We start from the raw sequence: 21244 nt of genomic DNA on the forward strand, positions 1-21244 counted from the left end.
ATTGCATACAAATCTACTTTCCAGGAAGTGATTTTTGACAAAAATTTTCAAAAAATCTTGAAGATCGCAACAATTTGCCATGGAGCTAGCAGCAAATAATTAACAAAGCTAATTGCAAGAGGGTTTTTGCATTTGATTTTTAAAAGCTGATTTGATTCATGCTTTTAAATTACTTCTTCTTCGAATAATTCTTGATGCATGATTATAAATTTTTGCTACTCGATACAAAAAAAAGCTGAGTTTCCAAAAATTGAATTCAAAAAATTATTTTGAAAATTCCAATGCGAAGAGAGAAGCAATAATTAGCTAAAATAACATAATTTTTGTATTTTGAGCAAAAAAACGCAGCAAAAGAGAGAAAATCGAGTTCCTCTTCAAGATAAGAAGAATGTGCTACATTTTTTTAATGGTCTTGAAGAAGCAAATGCAGCATTGATGACAGGGCACAAACTGTGCTAAAAAGTTTTACAGGTTTGTGACAGAATGGACTGTGTTATACACACATCATTGCCCAAAATAGGTACTCATGAGAATGCATAACTTTAGCGGTGGGATAAAATACGCTGATCTGAGTCTCGCTGACTTTTGAAAAGTTGGAGAAAATTTGATCGATTTCCAATAGCCTCCTTTCAACAACTTGGAAAAAATTACGATAAATCCTCGACATTAGGTCAAATTTTTAAAAACTTTGAAAGAAATTATCAATTTTCGGCACTTCGAGTTACACATAGGTTAATGTTAATTTAGATAATGTCGAGATCGATTTTTTGTGAACTTTGGTTCAAAATCGTTAAAATTGCTAAAGCTCTGTCGAATTCTCAAAAATGACTTTCTCACATTCTGCCAGACTCCAGAAAACTTGGAGGAAATTCTATGGAGTTCTCATCAATGACATTTTCATGATCAAGCTTCAAGAGAAACACACGCTAATCCATGATTTAAAAATGTCCACGCTAGAAAACTTTACCACTATTTTTTTGGAGGGGGAGGGGGTGGAGGAAGGGTTTGAATGAATGTCACGTAGGTTCGAGTCTCTCGTAGTCAAGTTTCGTTGAGTCTAGATCTTTCAACTCCTGGGGAGGTTAACACCTTCCGTAGATCTCCTTGTATGTACGATAAAAAAAAACTTGTCAAAATCATTCTAGTGAGGGCGAAGGGGATTTTTTCCTTAAAAAACAGCTATTTCAGAAGCACTCCGAAAACCTGAAAATTTTTTTAAATACTTTCACAAGATATCAACTTTTGATTACTGATTTTTTTCTCATATTTTTTAGAGGGAGAGGGAGGCTCTATAGGTACAATTGAGCCAACATTGTTTGAAGGAGTGCTCAGGAACTTTCTTCAAGTCTTTTTTTTTTAAATAAAAATTCTGACACAGAAATTGAAAAATTCTGGAATTATTTGACTTTTTTCATTCATCATTTTTTTCAACTTAAAGGGCTCACTCAATTACAATTTGTAGATTTTTTTTCACAAAAACCAACAACTTTGGGGATGAGAGCAGAATTTTTTACAAAATAAAAAATTCCGTTTTTCGAATTTCTTTAAATATTTTGGAAACCTTGGAAACCCTTGAAAGATAGAAAAATGTGTTTTGTGGTTGATTTGTAGTTTATGGATGTTCTTATTTTAGCATCAAAAACTCAAGAACTTGTTTTCATTTTTTTTTTTTTTAGGATGAACGGTTTTTTTTTTCTCAAAAATTCATATTATACTCGTAAGTCTCCTGGGAGAACTTTAAGGTATTGAATGAGTAGTTCTACTTTTACGAATAATAAACATATTATCACAAGTAGGTACATACTTTTTTAGCATTTTTCATCTTTAAATATCTTGTTTGAAATTCATTACTCACCTAAAACAATGAAATAAAACTCATTTATAAATACGTAAATATCATAATTAGAGGGTGTCTTCTACTGAAATTTCGCTGCGTTGCAGGGTTAAATATAACATTATGAAGGAGTTGGCTCTACACCTCGGTCGTGTGCATTTTCAACACAATGTTCAAAATAATCAAATTTTCAAAATTTCACATCAAAGTAGGGCATAAGTAGAAAAATAAAAACTTTTGGTGCCCACAAAATTTGAAAACCTTAATTTTGAAAAATGTGTGCAATGTAAAAATTTATTGCGTCGTTCTTCTTTTTCCACCTCTCAGTTCTCTCCAATTAAAAAAGTAAAAGTATACTTGATTTGTTCTCAAAATGGCTTCAGCGGACAATTTGAAAGGCAAAAATACACATAATATCGAATTCATGGTACAAAAAATTCGAAACTGATATATTTTTTCTATTTTTTATTTTTGCTGTTTTAACGTTCAAAAAATAAAAAATTGGGATTTTTAATAGCTCAATTTTCAAGTACATTACATATTAACAAGTAGAATTTTAAAATTCGAGGAAAAGATACATTTAGCCAAACAGAAGCACTTTCCCTGATCGAAAGCACTTGTTACACATCATAGGTAGAACTGTCTACTTCCTTTCGATGCAGCAGACGACGACGCCATTTTAGAGAAGCACGAACTAAATGAGCAATCGTCTAGCGACTAGTACGTATTGGAGATCAATTTACTAAATTAAACGTCCTCCGCACAACGAGAGGAAAAATCACATTTATAAATCGTCAGACGAAGAATCATTAAAACCGTCTGAATAGGTTAGCAGAAGCAAAACAGATCTAACTGTGAGGTTAAAGTTAGAACACCTCAGCGCTAACGTACATGTAAGTCTCTTCCGGGTTCGACTGCACAACTTTGGGACGATTGCGCAGTCGCACGACGAACGAATTTCGGAATTTTTAGGCAGATACGGTACGTATGAGGCAGCAAAATGTTTACATACGCTGTGATTAACATAACCTTCACAATGTATGTTGTATTGAGGCCGTGTAAGTGTTTTTTTTTTTTTTTTTTTAGTCGCTGATAACACGCAGAAGATATGCGAGCTTATCAATTGGGTTCCTTTTTTTTTTACCTCTTGGCCCATTTACGTTTGACGTCGTAATATCGTAATTTAAACTGATTGCAATGAGAAGGTTTTCGCTTTTCGCTTTTCGCTTTTTCTATCATTTTGCTTCCGAATCACTCGACGGTTTTTCGCATCTCTTTATTTCAAGATTACCAATTTGTATATTTTGATTGTAGGTATTGAAAAGTGCTTCCATAATTGAGAATTATGTATTAAAATATTTTGGAGTCAATTCATGAGTGCTTTCCCACTTTCCCTTAAAAAAAAAAAATTGAGCGTTTGGGAATTCCAAAAAGTCAGTACCTCTCATAACACAAATTTTCATAATTTTTTTCAATTTTTCACCAAAATTGAGGGGCTGGAGGGACATTACGGACTCGTATCCAAAACAATACGCGCAGGATATTCAACCTTAATACCCTCAGCATTCATCTATCCCTTTACAACAGGTCTGTCTCCCTGGCATTTCATTCTCTACTCGATGAAGAAATAGCCACCTAATGAGAGAAGAAAAAAAAAACGAAACTGAAAAATTTTCTCCGATAATCGGCGAGGTATAATGGACGATGGCAGCGATAGCGTGACGCGGAAGTCAACGTGTATAACCCATACACACACGTATTATATTTATTACCACGGCAGCAACATTCGCATAGTACATAGGAGTAATAATACTCGAGGGGGGCCGCGAGGGGAGGAAATCGCGAGATGAAGAGGCAAACGAGGGGGCGCAGAAGTGAATACCGTCGCGGTATATTACGCTACGCGCTGCTTTGTTCCTCTCTTCACCCCTTTCGTCTACCACATACAAACATACACACTCACACACGTATACGTATATACAATACATTAACTCTTTACGATCAAATGAGACCTTGAAATCACTCTAACTCTACTTCCCATTGCCAAACGATGTACTCCTCTTCGCCTCCTTCTGCTCATTCTTCTCTTCGACTGCTTCATTTCATCACTCCGCCGTCAACGCCATCGTGTAAGTTGCTACTTTACTCTTACGAGCGAATACTCTTCATTTCAGGCTTTTTTCCGAGTTACCTGGCTAGTACTGTTGTTTCAGGTCGCCTTTTTCTCATTTCCTGTCTTGAAAATGTATCCAGTAAACGAGCAGCGATCAATCGATGACCATTCAGAAACAGTATTAAATTAGAACCAGGATTGAGATTACGAAAATAAATTCCCATATTCGTAATTTTTGATGGATGTACTCGATAAACACTATGATGAAAAACGCAAATAATAGAGAACTATAGATGGACACAAAATCGTTACTTTAACTAATTTCACATCTCCAGTATTTAAAAAGTTGGTCGATTTCAACGACATCCAATCCCCAGCAACGAACAAGCAAACTCGACTAAAAATTCAACTTACAAACGTACGAATAATTACAGGGTACTTCTCTAATGGGAACAAATACACATTTCGACCAAAAAATCACGAACTTCGACAATACACACCGGCTAGTCAACGATGGTCACGAAGGGGGTGTAGTGTAGTACGTACAAGGGTTAGAGACCACGTGATTATCCAACGGCAACGGCGATGTTGACGACCTTCGTGACATTTATTTATTACAAGCCGGCCGATTTTTCCAAGGTATCAAATGTTCTGCCCTTACAACAAGGAGAAAGGTTAACGGCCAATTGAAAATTATCGGCACGATATTTTCAGCTCAGGTACTCGAGTAACCTTCAAATAGCGTGCGAAAGATTCGTCTTGTAAAAATGAACGTAACTACGAAAAAGGTCTTTTTTGTACAAACATAGGTAATACATATGTACACAATTGTGAGATAAGTACAAACTGCAGACTACAGAGGTACTAAGTTGTAACTGCGAGTAAAATATTTTAAGAAGTTACTTATACCAAAGGATAAGATCATTTTCAGATAACCACAGATATTTATGATAATTTCAAAGTTGTTCCACACTTCCACACATATTATACTTTTTTTTGCTGATTTAAACTTTAAAGGCTCAGGCACATCTTGAAATTCGATTTAAAAAATGCTTTTGATTTTTAGAACTATTGGGCTCACATCTCACATGAATATCACAACTTGCTGATAATAGTCTTCCCGTCCTCTAAAACCACGTCATAAGGTATGCCATTTTTTTTCATTTCCCCTAAATCCTGACAAAGTAAAACACTGGACAGGGCCAGTTTTCAAGAAAAGTTATATGGTTGTATTGTACACGGAAAAAATTTTTAATAAAAATTACTATTTCAGTATAGTAACCGGATCCCATTCAAAAATAATAGTGATTTTTACTCAGCCAAAAAATACATTTTACCTATAGAATTAGGTAACATTTATTTCTCTCATAGTAAAATTCACTAATCTCATAGTAAAAATCACAATATTTTTGAATGGGATCCGGTTACTGTGTGAAATAGTAAAAATTATCCATAATTTTTTTTTCGTGTACATACTTATACCTAATTGAAATTCAATTACTTGATGAGAACCACCCCCTTTTTAAGGACACAGATTCAAAAAAGTAGTAATGAAATATGGGGCATCATCCTAGAGCAATCATTTTCAAACCATTCCGCCCCAGTGAGCAGTTCAATACAGCTAGTCTAGAAACTCCAGGTGAGCTGTTCTTTTAGGTCCTTTTAATCTGCATCAAAAATGAAAAGAGTAAATCTAAAAAAAGGGGGAACTGACCCTAACACAAATGCTGGGGAATTTTTTGAAAGTTCAGAGTTGCAGCTACTTAGCTCTTCAAAGCTTTTTACTGCAATAATAATTCCTATTTAAACATTTTGAAAACACAAAAACTTCAAGTAGATTTACATTTCCTAATATGATCTGTGTGTGAGAGAAATTTTCAAGGAACTTTATGAAGTTGGCTTGTAACGCCATGTGTAGTCTATACAATGTTTAGCCTACTGCATTTTATTTTACTACACACTACAAGTAACCGATGATTACAAGAGGGTTTTTGCTTTTTCCTTAAAGCTTGCTTTTGAATTTTTTGCAAGTGTCGACAGAATTTGGCACTTGAAATTCTACCATGTGTATCAGCCTCTCTCATCATATTCAGACAACATTGATTCTTCTAAAGTAAGACTTTAAAAAAAAAATTGAAAATTTTCAATTTGCTTCAGATTCGAAAAATTGTTAAACAAGAATTGCATAACTTGAATTGACTTTGCAAATTGAATTGGGAATCGTGCTCATCAAGTACGAACGCGTGTACACGTACATACCTATTTGCATTCAATTTTCAATTCTATTCAATAAAATCATATAACAAATCTTAAAAACTAAACCAATCAAGTGTTTCATTATGTTAGAATTCAGAGGAAATGAAAAAAAAATTGTCTCATCATTTATGATATGGTTTCAAGGGGTGAATGGCAACCTCTCAATCAATGTCATATTCATGCATAAGCCAAATTCAAAAAAGTATATAAAATAAATTTTTTCATCACATTTCATGATTTGCCTGGAAGTTCAAGTGTTGAATCAGTGAAAGAAATCAAAGAATTTTACCATCCTTTTAGAGTTCTATGTATCACGATAACTGTACTTGGAAAATAATTATTAGGTACACATTTGAAGTAGCAATATTGATTGACATAACTTCGTAAAATAGTAATCCCACAACCAGTAAAATACATAATGCAATAATCAACCCAGCAGATTGCAAGAAAGTTCAACTCTACAGCGTTAACTTAATTCATTTTTAAAAATTACAATAATAATGGTTTAGTCGCTTAAAAATGTGTCCTCTACAACTACGAAAAGCAAAATGGTTTTTCCATCAAACACTCCACCATTACAACAAATCATAGCCTGGAATTTCACTTTGCATTGCATCTATGGCATATCTGAGTATAAATTTATATGGGTATATAAGTATGAATCACTTATATGCACATAATTATGTATTCTGATATATTTAGTTTAGAGAATACAGAGAAATTCACACAGAGAAAGACATCACACTTAAAAGTATTTGTGCCAGAAAATCAGTACAAAATTAAATTTTCTGAAGAAAAATTCACTCAAAAATAAGCGATTTGCAAATTTTTATCGCTATGTAGAACCTTAAACTGGCATTGGGTATTGATGGCAACGATCTTGATCAACTCAGAATCTCAAATACTACCTACCTCTTAAAAACAGACCTTTTTTCCAAAATGGAGATAGAGCAAGAAAAATGATTTTTTCAGAAATTCTGTCTCTTTGAGGGCTCATATTTCCTCTCAAGGGACACTTCCAGGGCTAAAATTTTTACTAGGTTACTTTCTTTCTTCTAAATGATGCTCACCGCCGAATTTGATCAAAATCCCGTGTGCTTTCATTTCGGGTAACCTTTGATATCCCGTTGAAGAGGTTATAAAAAGTCTTGTTGCATGTACCACCTATCGGAAGTGACGACTTAACACTATTTTTGAGTGTAAAAATCGATGGTAAGTTATTTTTTAAAAGTAACAGCATAGTTTCAATTAATAAATTACTAATGACTAATGATAACAATTCATTTTTTATTTCATAGGGAGGTACACATCTCAAATATTTCGTCGAGATCATCATCAATAAATTACACAAGACACGAGGGTATAAATATTGATAGAGAAAAAATCAAAGCAGTTTTCTAAAAGCACCATATTCGACATTCATTCATTTATGTTGTCAGCTGGCTGACAGAATACCATACTTTTAGTAGCCTCGCAAAAGAGGAGATGATGTTGCCCATGAGGGGATTTCACTTAAACTTGGGCATTGTAAGGCATTACCTGGCAAATTTCTGTTGGAAGTGAATAACAACAATATCAAAAATTCGCCCTTTCAATGAATTTCCAACCAAGTATTTATTTCTTTAGGTTTGCGACTCCGAAATCAGAAACAAAATGAAGTCGACTGCTGAAGCAATCAAAAAAGTGAAACTAACGTGCACAACTGGAACCAGGAATGTCTTAATATAGTGAGTGATAATAATGACAATATTAAACACCATTTCTTTGCGTTTTACAATTGCCTAGCAAAAAATCCTTCGTTTTTTGCACTGTACAGTAAATTTCTGCAAGCAATGACAAAGGATTTTAAAAATTCCATCTTTTGTAACACAACCCTACTTAAGAGCGAAAATACAACAAAATTTTTCACTCGTTCGCATCGAATCACATTTACATTCGATGAAGGTCCCTGGCATCTCTAGATTCCCGCACTTTGCCACACAGTCGACCGTCGTCGCAACAACGTAAACAACAAACGCAACGTTCTTGCCGCCCAAACGTCATTGACGTCATTGGACTCTGCGCCTCGCAGGGACGATAGGGTAGAGAAAAACGGGTCGGGACGGTAGCACGCGCAAAACGCGAAAATTCTCTTCAGGGACGCGACTCATTCGTGTATATGGTAGTATTAGTATGGTGTATATTTTCTAGCATCAGCGTAGTCTCGCGGCCGTGTACATTGAACGGGACGACGGACACAGCTGCGGGCTAAAGTGTGGGGAAGGACGCTACATAAGCTAAAAAAAAACAATGTACCAAAAGGTCCCTCAACATGGCCTGGGAACGGTTCGCGGTGCTAGTTCAAGGACGGTGAATTCGACGGTGCGTCGTCAACGTTGTCTACCAAAACGACAACGACGACGACGTTGCCGCAACGATGTCCACTTTTATACAGAGGGGAACTTGGCCACCGAACGATATATGCGCAGATCCTGTAACTCCTCTCCAGTTCTTCGTCTAATTTGATCTTTTTTTCATCAACTCGCCTGCACCTCAGCTGCTTCTTCGTCAATAAAGTCCATTTTTAGTTTTTCAAAACCATTTTTTTTCTTTTTTGGTAACTTCGAAGGAAGTGCACTGGCGCAATTGGAAAAAATCATCGTGTATTTCTTTAAGATGCCCTACTTACATATATTTTTTCAGAATTTTTCACAGATGCTTGACCATCGAAAATGTCAAAAACCTGATTTTTCAAGCGCATTCCTCGCCAAAATTGGTCCATTTTTGACCGACACTTTTTTTACTTGCAATATTTTATCACAAAAGATGTCCAACAACGTCACCATCAACCCGAATGTGAATCAAATTTAGGTATCATTCACCCAGTCGCCCTATTTAAGGGTGTCACATTCACTCCGAGCAAAATTTCACATCTAGACAAATATCAACCTTACAAAACATCACGTACTAATTACAATTTCAGAAAACTTGAAAATCTTCGGTTTCTTCTCACCCATTTTCATCGTATTTGGCAAAATTTACCAACCCACAACAAGTGGGGAAAAATCAACGGTTTCTGGGTCAGTGAGCGAAATGGTTTGACGGCATAGTGAGATTCTTCGGAACAAAACACTATTCCAGAATGACGCAGCACCAGCCGTAATGGGCCTGGTTGAAAGAGTATACTTCGCTCAGTATATGGACCTGGCTTATTGACAGAAAAACCGCAATGAAATTCTGGACATTGACTTCAGTTTTTTACGCATAGAGATGTATTTATTTATTTAGAATTTTGCTGAAATTGCAATAAAATGAATGATGCTTTGCAATTGTAAGTTGATATTAGTTTAGATACATACATTTATAAAGCCCGGCAAGATGCTCAAAAATATTCAGGGGTTCCCAGAATGTTATGATTGAATTTTCTCAAAACATTATGTGAAATAAGGGGAAAAAACAGAGGAATTTGATGCTAATTCAGGCTGATAGCAAAATTGGACATCTTTCATGATTTGTTTCGAAAAAAAAAAAAATTAAAACGGTTGACCTAAATTGACGATTTGATGCGGAAAAAATCAGTTTTTTGTATTTTTCGGGGTCGAGCCACCATATAAAAACGCACTGGAAAAACATATGTACGTTAAAGCTAAGAAAATACACTCAACAATTAAATTACGGTACCATTAAAATATCATCAGCTTTATAGGTAAGTTTTTTTCATCGCATCATTAGTTGAAGAATTATTGTAATACATACTAAAATAACTGTCAGAAACATCACCTCTGCCCCCACCCCAGGTATAGCGGTGACAGGGTCCTCAATGCAACGTGATGAATATCGATGATGGGATTTTGTGGGTCCTTTCAACCTATCATAATATTTGGAGGATCAGAAACTGGTCTGGTTATCAGTCTGACCTTTTACTCTTCAGGGTAAAACTTGTGATCATCTCAATATTTCCTGAGCATTTTTCAATTCTTGAAACACTAACAGCTAGCGAATTTCGTTTCTTTCAACTGAATCCTAGGTAGAATTATTTAAAATGTAGATTTGAGGAAAAAATTTTAGGTTTTTGGATTTGGGACTTGAGTATTCAAGATAGGTTTTTGGATTTGGGACTTGAGCATTCAAGATAATATTACTGATTGTAAGAATGCTTTTGCTTTATTGCTTTCATTTCATTTTTTCTTTGACCTTGGCGCAAAAAATCCAGGGATTATTCTCATCATTGTCATTTGTCATTAAATAACATGAAGACGGACTGTTAAAACTCTAAAAAGATATGTAGGTACTAGGTAGGTATTAAACCGAAACTTAAAAATTTGAGTGGAACATTAACTAAAAAAAACTTTGATTTTTGCAATCTACAGACATACATTTCTACATTACAAACCTTATTTTCTATCTTAAAAGTGGCCTTGGATTTTCTCTTTTCATCAACGAGGTGCAGAAACATAGAACGTGTCTTTCATCATCATCATCATTATTATAAATTATAATACAAGTTTATAAGAGTACATACTCCATGTATTGGAGCAATAAATAAAGAACGCGTCTTTTGAAGTACTGTGCCATTTCCTACAGGAAGTTATACGAGGTAAAATGGCAAAAAAAACTGTTTTTTTTCAGAAATGGCCTAAGTTTGAAGATCCATACTTGCACTCCCCTCTTACCTAGGGGTCTCAAATTTTCCAAGGGACATTTCCAAGTTTCAACTCAAAATAATTATTGTGAAATACCTCGAAAAAAATTCAGAAAGTCCCGCCATCGCCGTAAAAAATTTACACTTAAAAACCATCACAAAACGAAAAAAAAATTGACCTAAATTTGAAATTCGGTCGCGATAAACCTTCCCTCTTTAGCCTCGCTTGCTCGTCGCACCTTTTCCTATCTGCCTGCTCCCTCTTCATACCGATCCCTTTAACCGATAAGGACGACGAGGACAGCAAAAATGCTGCCAGTTAAAACGATGTTGATAAAGGTCGGCTAGATCGGCGGGTTAAGGGGTGGTGGGGGGTACGAGGGGAGAGCTAAAGTACGAAGGAGAAGAGGAACGAGAACCGTACTATACACTACGGTATGGTATGGTACAAAGTTTGACCTATTTTTAGCAAAAAGGGATGAATGTAGGTCGGCATTCGCGTTTTTCAACTTGAAGAACGCGACGCGACGCGACGGAGGCAGCGAGGCAGAGGCAGCAGCGTCGACAAAGCGCAGGAGAGATATAAACGCCTAAACATATACCACAATCATAAAGTACCTACCACCGTCGTCATTGGTGCGCGCCTTATTTCATCCCTCCACCGTGTACCCCGTTCGCCCTTTTTCCTTTCGCGTCACCGACAATGTCTTTTTTTTCATCCCTCGCACTCGTGTTCGATGGAGAAAACACACGAGAGCGAGTGAGACAGAATGAGGAAGAGAAATATAGCGAAGAGTATGAGGAAGAAGATGCGGAGTGGAGTGGAGTGGAGCGGAGCATTGCGTTGCGCGCGACTACTGTACCGTTAAAGGTCACTGAGCCCCGCAATGTACACATATACACTTAAGGGAAGTGACCTAGTTACAGCCAGGGTTATCCTTATCGCCAATCCGCGCAGGATTGTGAAAATTTCGCCGTCGATTTTTACGACCTACGTAAGTTTTAACATATGAAAAAAAAAAATTTACAGATTAAAAAAAAAAATCAGTTTTTATATTTTCGTACTCTCTAAATTTGAAATAGTGAAATTTCACTGCTTAGCAGTCACGACATTTTGCTTTTTTAAAAGCAATAGTTTTTGACTGCAAAACAGTAGAAAATCTACTGAATTGGTCAGTCAAAATGATTTTTTACTGACCAATAACAGTGAAAAATCTACTGCTTTTAAAAAGGCAAAATGTCGTGACAGCTAGGCAGTGAAATTTCACTGTTTCAAATTTAGAAAGAGATCAATTTTTAAAAAACTTTCTAGGTAGTCTAAATCTTTCGCTGATTGCAAGATGGTTTTTGCATTTGCTTTCACCATATTGGTTGATGGTTGCATTGGTTGCTAAGTTTGCTTTTAAATACAGGGTTGCTAACAAAATTTCTCGGAAGAAATGCAGTACTTTTGCAGTACTTTTTGCAGTACCTTGTTTTTTTTAATCCAGCTTACACCGACCCCCCCCCCCAAAAAAATCTTTTTGAAACAGTTGGAATTAAGCAGTAATTTTTTAGTTTACATGGAAAAACTTGTTAATTTCAGTTTGTTTTCAGTTTTCAGTTTTCAGTTTCAGCTTTCATATCTTGAGGTTCAAAAAATTTTTTAAAAAAGAAGAATTCCATTTTTTCAGGAGTTTTCAAACACTAATTTGCCACTTGGCAGCAAAAACTTGAAATTTCAAACGCTAAAATTATGAAGAAATCCGAATAAGTTGAATTTATAATTTGTAATTAGGGTATATATTCATAGCCTATCATGACTGAAAAAAAATCGTTTTCATTTTTCAATTTTTAGAGGCCTTAAACATAAAAACTTCATCATTTTGAAAAAAAATAAAATAATAACCATAAAAGTAAACAAGAAAGTAGCCCGAGCGTATTAGCGAGGGCAGAAACTTTTGAAAATTCCTGTTTTGATAAATGAAAGAACACGGTTTTTTATGGGAAGAGATTGATTTTTTTGGCTTAAAAATTTCAGAATTTGAACAATTTTTTAAAATAAATTTCAGTTCCAAAAAAGAAAAGCAAAAAAGCCCGAACGAAGTAAGGGCATAAGCTCTCAAAATTTTCGTATTTCGAGCAATAAAAAAATTTTTTTTTCATGTGAGGAGTTTATTTTTGGATTTAAACATCTTTTTGAGTTTGAATGATGGATTTTTAGAAAGTTTGATTTTGTAAAAGAAAAACCAATAGACTTAGAAATTCAGAAAAAGAGAAACTGCATTCAGCCCGAGCGAAGCGAGGGCGAAAAATTCTTAAAATGTGCTATTCAAGTCTCACAAAAGTTGGTAATTAAACCTCTTTATAAGGACTAAAAATTTTCAAAATTTATTGACATTGACGAGTCCCAACACGATCAGCACATTTGGGCAAATTTGCTGACTTTTTATAATTTGACAACTTTGGGTAGGTGGTCCGTTGGAAAAATGGAAAGGTATACATAGATGAAAACTGACCAAACATAATGTGATTTTTATGAGTTTTTTTAAAATTGAGAAATATGAAAAGAAAACCAAAATATTGCCCGAGCAAAGTGAGGGCGAAAAAAAATTTTGTGGGATTTTTTTTGAAAAATAGTGGTTTTTAACCATTTTAAGCACAATTTTCACCAAAAACTGAAATGAGTTTGAGAAAAAATGCAGTACTTTTCAGGCAAAATGCAGTACTTTACAGTACTTGCAGTACCGAGGATTTCAATGCAGTACTTTTACAGTACTTGCAGTACCTGCAGTACCTGTTAGACACCCTGAAATATCAATCAACTAGGAGCTGATTTTTCATTTCTTGATCTTTTTTATAATTTATAAAGTAGAATGTATGTACCTTGTACCAGTACCTAGACTCATTACTTTTACGAAAATGAAGCCAAATAAATTTCTTGTAGGTAAATTAGAACATTCAACTACATAATTAAATAAAATCATTCGTACATGAATGAAAAAATATTAAAAATTAAATTTCAAATCAGTCCCAAATTTGGTTTTGATGAACAGTAATTGCTGTACCATCAAGTAAAAATACTGATTGTTGATTGGCTATAAACTGAAAATTTCATAAATTTATTGTCATTTAAAGATTGTGTAGAAATTTCTGATGAATACAGAGCTAAAATTGCTTATCACCTCAAACATACATATTGTAAACAACTGCTGGTTACTTTTTCAAATTTGGCGCCAAAATATTGCTAAGCATCATAATAAAATCCTAATCTCTAATTATTTGGCTTTATTGAAATGCTATTCGCTGATTGGCTATTTATTGAAATACTGTTCGCTGATTGACTATAAGTTGGAAAGACGTTGATGAAAAAGTGAGAACAATATAGCTTTTTCGCGTATCACGCAAAATCTAAATCATTACAATGGCAGTTTTATGCCCTTTTCAATCTTTGAACTTTATCCCCCCCCCCACCAATAAGAAATTAATTTCTTGGGGTCTTCTCCCCTCTCAACGAATTTTCATTCACATTTTGCAGCATTCTTGCCCTTCTGGTACTTCGGGTTTCTGTCTTGAAATCGAAAATGAGCGACAGAAAAACAAGCCATCAGCTATTCGCTGATTGCAACTATTGCAAGATAGTTTTTGCATTTGCTTTCGCCATATTGGTTGATGGTTGCATTGGTTGCTAAGTTTGCTTTTAAATATCAACTTGCAGCAGGAAGCTGATTTTTCATTTCTGGATCTTTTTTTTAATAATTTATAAAGTAGAATGTACCCAGACCTACTACTTTTGTTGAAATGAAGTCAAATAAATTTCTTGTAAATTAGAACATTCAACAAGTAAATAAAATCGATTGTACACGAATAAAAAATAAGGACCAAAGCAGGTTTTTTTTCTATAACAAGGATGTTTTTCAAAATGATTCTGGCAAAAATTAAAAATTTTTAAACAATTTTTGTTGACTTCGGTTTTGTCTACTTTGGAAAATTTGTTACAAAAAAACTAACATTGTATGAGGTACCGAAGAAGGTTTTTTTTCGAGAAAAGATTATTTAAAAGAATTCTCACACACAAATAGACCATCAACTCACTCAATTCCATATTTTTTTTTGATTTTTCATAACTTTGAGGGCTCCATAGAAGGATACCAACATGACCTCGAGCAAGACCACTCGAAAAATAGAACGAAGGTGGTTGAAATTTTGATAATATTGGTCGGTGGGAAGGGAATAGGAGGGGAATCACGAAATAATTTACGGAGTACCTCAAGATACCACCGAGATACCTCATTTTCCAAACTTGGTACATATTTTGCATTCAAAAATCTTTATACTGAAAGAAATAAAAAAAAAACAACACAAAATTTCTCAAGGGGAAATGGGCTGGTGTTCCAGTTTATGCTTAAAAATTACAGAAATGGTGCGAATAAGCCCAATTATTGAGCTTTTTGTTGACTAAACTCGAATTAAAGGTAATATTTCTCCATCATATTCGGGATACGAACGTCCTGAGATCAACTAAAACCAGTAGGCCTATTTTCTTCAGTGAACCTCGGAGATGATTTAAATCACCTAGAAGAGGTTCGTACAAGGGAAGGGGAACGGTCAAATTTGTCAAGACTTCGAAAATATATATTCATTCATAATGCCACGTGAAACATGGACAACTTTCCGCCAACTGAAATAAAATACTGAAATTTTAAAAATCTGTACGTACGAGTATTGTATTCTATTTTCATCTCAAAAAAAATTATTCGTTGCAGTATTCGTGTCAAATTCTTTACACACTTGAGTAAATTTTCCAATAGGGTACAAATTTTTTTCAAATCGAGCAATTAATTCGTTACTACTGGTAACGTAGGTAAAGTTTTACACCAACATCACTGGTGAAATAACGGATTGTCGGAAATTTACACAGAGGTCAACACACCTCAAAAAAACAACTCGCAGAATTAATTTCAAAAAATTCGTAACACACTCAATTCTCGACATGCAATACTTTGAACGATGTTCGACAATATCTTTCCACCCCCCCCCCCCCACTTCTCCCAAAAAAATCTTCATAAAAATTGCAAATTATTCTAATGTGACATAGAAATATATCAAAACAATAAAATAAAGAAAACAACGCTGCAAATTCATCAAAAAAAAATCTACGAAGTTCAAATTTGTTTGGTACAAGTGATTCAAAAAAACAAACAAACTAGGCAATTGTAATTTCGAAGAATTGTGGCTGAAAAAGTGAGTGAGTGAAAATAATTGTTCAGCTGAATGTTCAACTTTAACAACACTTTTCCCATTTTCAGTACCAGTATCATCTATTTATACGAAGAGTCAGATTTTTGACCAATTCATCACTTGGCAAAATCTGTCAGATTTTATGCATTTCACCATCACCATAGTATCGTAAGATACATCTCACTTTCAACTTTCAAGTTCGTAAGATTTTCAACAAAAATCAAAAAACTCCAAATTCGAAGAAAAAATTGCGTCTCGAATTCGCAATAGTACGAACACATGAGCTTCAACATAGGGTAAAAATAAAGAACGAATTGCTTACCCCGACCGGGTGAAAAATATGGCCCACGAGGAATTCCATTAATATCGATATACGGAAAACGCCACATCTTTTGACCTCCTCTTTCTTCAAATTGAACTCACTCAGACTCAAAATTAACTCCGCATCACGTAAAAAAGACTGTTTAAAAAACCGAAACGAAAGCACGTAATTTCTCACTCGAAAAAGTTGCTAAACGAACGTATAACTCGTGAAAATCAAACCGATCACTCAAAATTACTCATTTTGCAGGCGAAGATCTGCATTAAAATGATCTTCAAACCGAACTCACTCAGACCCAAAATTAACTCCGCATCACGTAAAAAATACCGTTTTAAAAAACCGAAACGAAAGCACGCAATTTCTTACTCGAAAAAGTCGCGAATTAAACGAACGTAAATCTCGAGAAAATCAAACCGATCACTCAAAATTACTCAACTTGCAGGCGAAGATCTGCATCGAAATGAAAATCGCAAACGCAACTTGCTCGCACCATACATTAAAGTCAACTCGAGACTTGATTTGAACGAAGTGAAGAAAATACTCACGAAAAATCAAGCCAACGGCTCGGTCATTTTATCGCTTCCACTAACAATAGAGTCGTCGAAGAGAACATTTCAAAACTAGAATAATTTGGGTAATATACGTAGACGTACCATTCTAATCTCAAATAGAGCTAGCATATAAGTAACTGCTCGACTATACATGATTTTAAAATCCAAATAGCAAGTTCGTTCGTCTAATCGCTTTGATCGATAATAAAAGGTTCAGATAAGAGACGAACAATTTACCACGAGAAAATTATTAAAAATAGAAACCAGGCATGTTCAAAAATGAAACCCAAACACATATTCGAGTCACGAAATTTCAGGAATAAATTCTTAAATTTACTCTACCTACTCATATCAACACCAGCACGATCATTTTTGGTACAAGAGAACTCTTCAATAAAATATTGGAACTGTGGCAACGAGCTTGGGCGGGGGATACACATCGAATCACCAAAATCGTTCAAAAATTGCCGAAAACATCATCGAGGAAAAAAATCTACGAAACAAAACCAGTATCAGGTATTTTTTTTCTTTTTCTGCGAATGGAAAGGAGGAAACTAAGGCAGGAGGAACTTTTCGAGACAAAATCAAAGCAAAAAAAACTGATTCGAGGTTTAAAAAAATTGAAAGTATTCGAATTTCAACCCTAAAAAACATGCGAAACTTGTACCTCGATTAAAAATGTCTAGCTTTTATGTAGTTTTGACCTACATAATTCATATACACGAAACTTGGGCAACCTGTTAGACGCCTGACTCGTGACTACTGACAACAAGATTTATTTTGTTGATATTTTACCAAATTTACAACTTCACGATATAGGTAGTTAGGTACTGAAATTTTTCATCTACTAATTAAACGATATCGGTAATTTTTCCAGAAAATTGACCTAATAGCTGGTTTCTTTTCTTTACCTCGAGTCGATTTTTCTGTCGAATTTTTTACGTTCGATGTCGAATGCAGTCGACAGTCTAGATTAATTGGATACATTTTTCGTTAAATTTTCCGGTAAAAATAGCACCAAGAATAAAATTATAATTGAGCGATCAATAAAATTATGCTGAAAACACTTTTAGTAAAATGTTCAAAATAGAACATTACCATTCGTCACCAAATTCATTCTCATCAGTGATTTATTCAATTTCAAATTTTCATTCTTCGCCCTTGAAAAAAGATCTCGAAATAAGGCAAATTAGCATAAATACTCGTATGTAGAAGTTGAATGCTCACTGAAATTGAAAATTAAAAGACATTCAGATCCTTTGACCAAAGACCAAAAATAACCAGATCATCGATCAGTGGTCTCGAAAATTTACAACATCACATCAGATATACACAGATGGAACAGTCTCCGAAGAATCAATCATTGACCATCGCGTACTGCAAAGCAAGGAGGGGGGGGGGTTCTTTTGAAAAAAGATGAAATAAAATTTATCCAGCAATGTTCAAAATTACATGAATTACTGACTTTTATAACAAGGTTTTAGGCACTCAATATGTAAGTAATTCTTTATTACATGCTTTTTCTATTGTGGAACAGTGAAAAACCACTGAAATCCGATGAGAATTATAACATTGGAAAAATTAGTGCGAACTCGACTAAAAAACTGGAAAAATTCAAATGAATCTCAATAATTTTTAAAGAAAAATAAATTTCACCGATATTTTCGAATGAGCATTTGTAACTAATTTTTACTCATGTTCGAAAGATTTGTCACAAATTTCCTCGCAGATTTCTAGGCAGAAACTCAGCACACACTTGATTTTCTTCGTGGTTTGATCTATCACCTTATTCATTATTTTGATGCAATAATGGTAAATAGAAAGGGTACAAACGAAGAATTTTATTGAAATTTCAAACATTACCGATTTTTCACTGCTCAACATCGTTTTCACTCGCAATCTTTAGTTACTCAATTTTGAAAACATTCGCCCCAAAAAAGCTAGAGCGAAGTTTCATAGGGAAAGGGGAAGTTCAGAACGTTTTAAAGCTTCAAAGTTCAAAACATTCCCATCTATAAAAATACAAGTTCTACACACTTTTATCATTTAAAAGAAAATAAACAATAAAAATCCTCACGTAAAGGGAGGAAATGAGACAATTTCTTCATTTTTTTTTTGTTGAAAATTTAGAAATCAAATTATTACATATTTTATACTCAAAAACTTTTCAAAAAATCATTGAGTACAAAATTATCCATTTATTCAAGAACGATTTTCTAATAATTCATTTTCGATCTTCTAAAATAAATTTGTCCAGATTTTATAACTTTTCCCTCCATATGCAAAAATGGTAGTGGGGGACTAGAGAGGGGGAGAAGGAAGATGCATCTTTCCAGACTATTTTCTCCACCTAGGAAAAGCACAACAATTTGATGAAATGGCCTCAAGTGAGAAATTTAAGGCTCATCCTTTTTGAAAATCTCAAATTTTGATCAAAAACATCCAAGTATCGAAGTCTTTCAACTTTACTTTTTTTTTGAGGAAATGGCAACTCTGCATGTAAAATAATCGAAAAAATACACAAAATACTTCTTCAAAAAAACATGAACCGGGAAAATGACTTTTTTTCCAACAAAAAAAATCATTATTTTCAATTCATCAAGGCATATTTGAACCATAAATCAAAAATACACCATTCCTTAACTGCAATAAACACGAAAGAAGAATACATCTGTTTCGTAATACACACATCAACATGCTGCACAATGCTCTCAATTTCTCAAGACACATCCTCCAACAAACAAGCATCTCAACTTCTCAAAAATATTCACTAAGATGAGTTAAAATTTGAGAAAAAATTTGTTTACCTCTAGGCCAATTATGATGGCTCACCGCCGCACTCTGGATAATGGCCGCCACCGACATCATGGGCTTTTCCTTTTTATACATTTTTCGGTTATATTTCGAGTTCGTTGGACCTTCCACAAAAACCAACTCTGAACGCGCCCACGCACGGGGCAAGAATTGAAGGGGAAAAAACTTGGATTTTCACGTCAACACCAAATCACTCGGACGACGTATTTCGACCACGCCGCCACCAAACTATGCGACCAAATTGATCGAAATGCCGCATAACCGGAACATTGTGACTGTATTGTCACCGGTACTTGAAGAAAGAAAAAATGAGGAATAAAAAATAACAGACAACAGACACAACGAAATCGGAAAGGGCTACGAGTAAAAACAAAACCGATAAACCAGTTAGAACCGCGTTGTTTTGCGGCTCGAAAGTATACTGTTCGATAAAAATTGAAGAGAAAAAAGAGAAGGAAAAAATTTCCAAAACGAGGTGAAAAAAACACGAAAAATTACGTAAACACGCGCCACATCGAACAAAAAAAAATACGAAAACAAACGAAAAAAAAATTTTCAACCGCGAAAAACAGGCTTGCGAACGAAGAAGAAACGGGGGAGCAGAGAAACAGAGAAAAAAAATTATTACGAAATTACGTAAATCGCCTTATGCGTTCGGCGCGACCACGACAAACCGATTCGGCGACGATGTACGCGCGATCGTGGCGGGACAAAATGACCTAGTGATCTTGGCCGAGAGCGCTAACGCGCTACACTTCTTACAATTACGACGGCTACCACCACAACAGCAACGACGTCGACGACGCGCGAGACGCGGCGATCAGGTGGCGCAGGAGGAGCGAACGTTGGCCGCCCGTCCCAATCCGCCGTCGCGCCGCGCCGCGCCGCGAGCCTACGTACAAAGTTATGGCGAACTTTCGGGCCGCGACGTAAGAGAGCGAGAGCGAGTACGAACGCGAGTGCGCCAACGCGGGGACACACTGACACAGTTCCCTAAACCACCATGTATACTGCTGCTGGCCCGTACACCCCTCCGGTCCCAGGGTACTTCGCGCGAAGCACACAGTTTTATTCCGTCCCGAGGCCCCGCTGCCTCAGCCTGCCATCGACGTCCGTCCATAAGACCGAAACCGTCCTTCTTACCCCACCACTGTTTCTACACACGATTGCATACATAGGTACATACATTTTATGCATACTATGTATGTACATTGTACCTATGGGACCACTTTGCAGTATATGCGAATATGATGGCCATGGTCTTAAGGTACTACAATGTATAAGGTACCTATGGTCAAATTTGACTGAAAAATAAAGGTCAGCTGTGACCTGGATTCGTACTCGTAGTTCGGGGGTCGAGGACATGAGAGAGGCAGAGGGAACAATATAAGGCCGAAATGGTCCGAGAATTGATGCATTTTAGTATGGAAGGGGTCAGAGTGGCTGACATGTCAGTTGAGGGCTTTTTTACAAAAGGCTAAAATCACTGAGGAAACCTCCAGATGCTGACATG

The 21244-nt window shown here is 35.4% G+C and overlaps 1 protein-coding gene across 5 annotated transcripts in view; it reads right to left on the minus strand.

Moving 5' to 3' along the window:
• Positions 1-21244, minus strand: part of usp (ultraspiracle) — a 94833-nt gene that overhangs the window by 68211 nt on the left and 5378 nt on the right. The window contains exon 1 of one of the 5 annotated variants that reach the window (XM_065347183.1): positions 19725-20581. The exons of 2 other annotated variants lie outside the window; for them this stretch is intronic. In XM_065347183.1, the coding sequence (XP_065203255.1) occupies positions 19725-19806 (82 nt within the window). In that variant the 5' untranslated portion in view covers positions 19807-20581. Of the gene's footprint in view, positions 1-16366; positions 16881-19724; positions 20582-21244 lie in introns of those variants that run through there. 2 more of the 5 variants (XM_065347182.1, XM_065347184.1) reach the window with 2 other exon arrangements.

Source organism: Planococcus citri, chromosome 1, assembly GCF_950023065.1.
Source record: "Planococcus citri chromosome 1, ihPlaCitr1.1, whole genome shotgun sequence".
NCBI lineage: Eukaryota > Metazoa > Arthropoda > Insecta > Hemiptera > Pseudococcidae > Planococcus > Planococcus citri.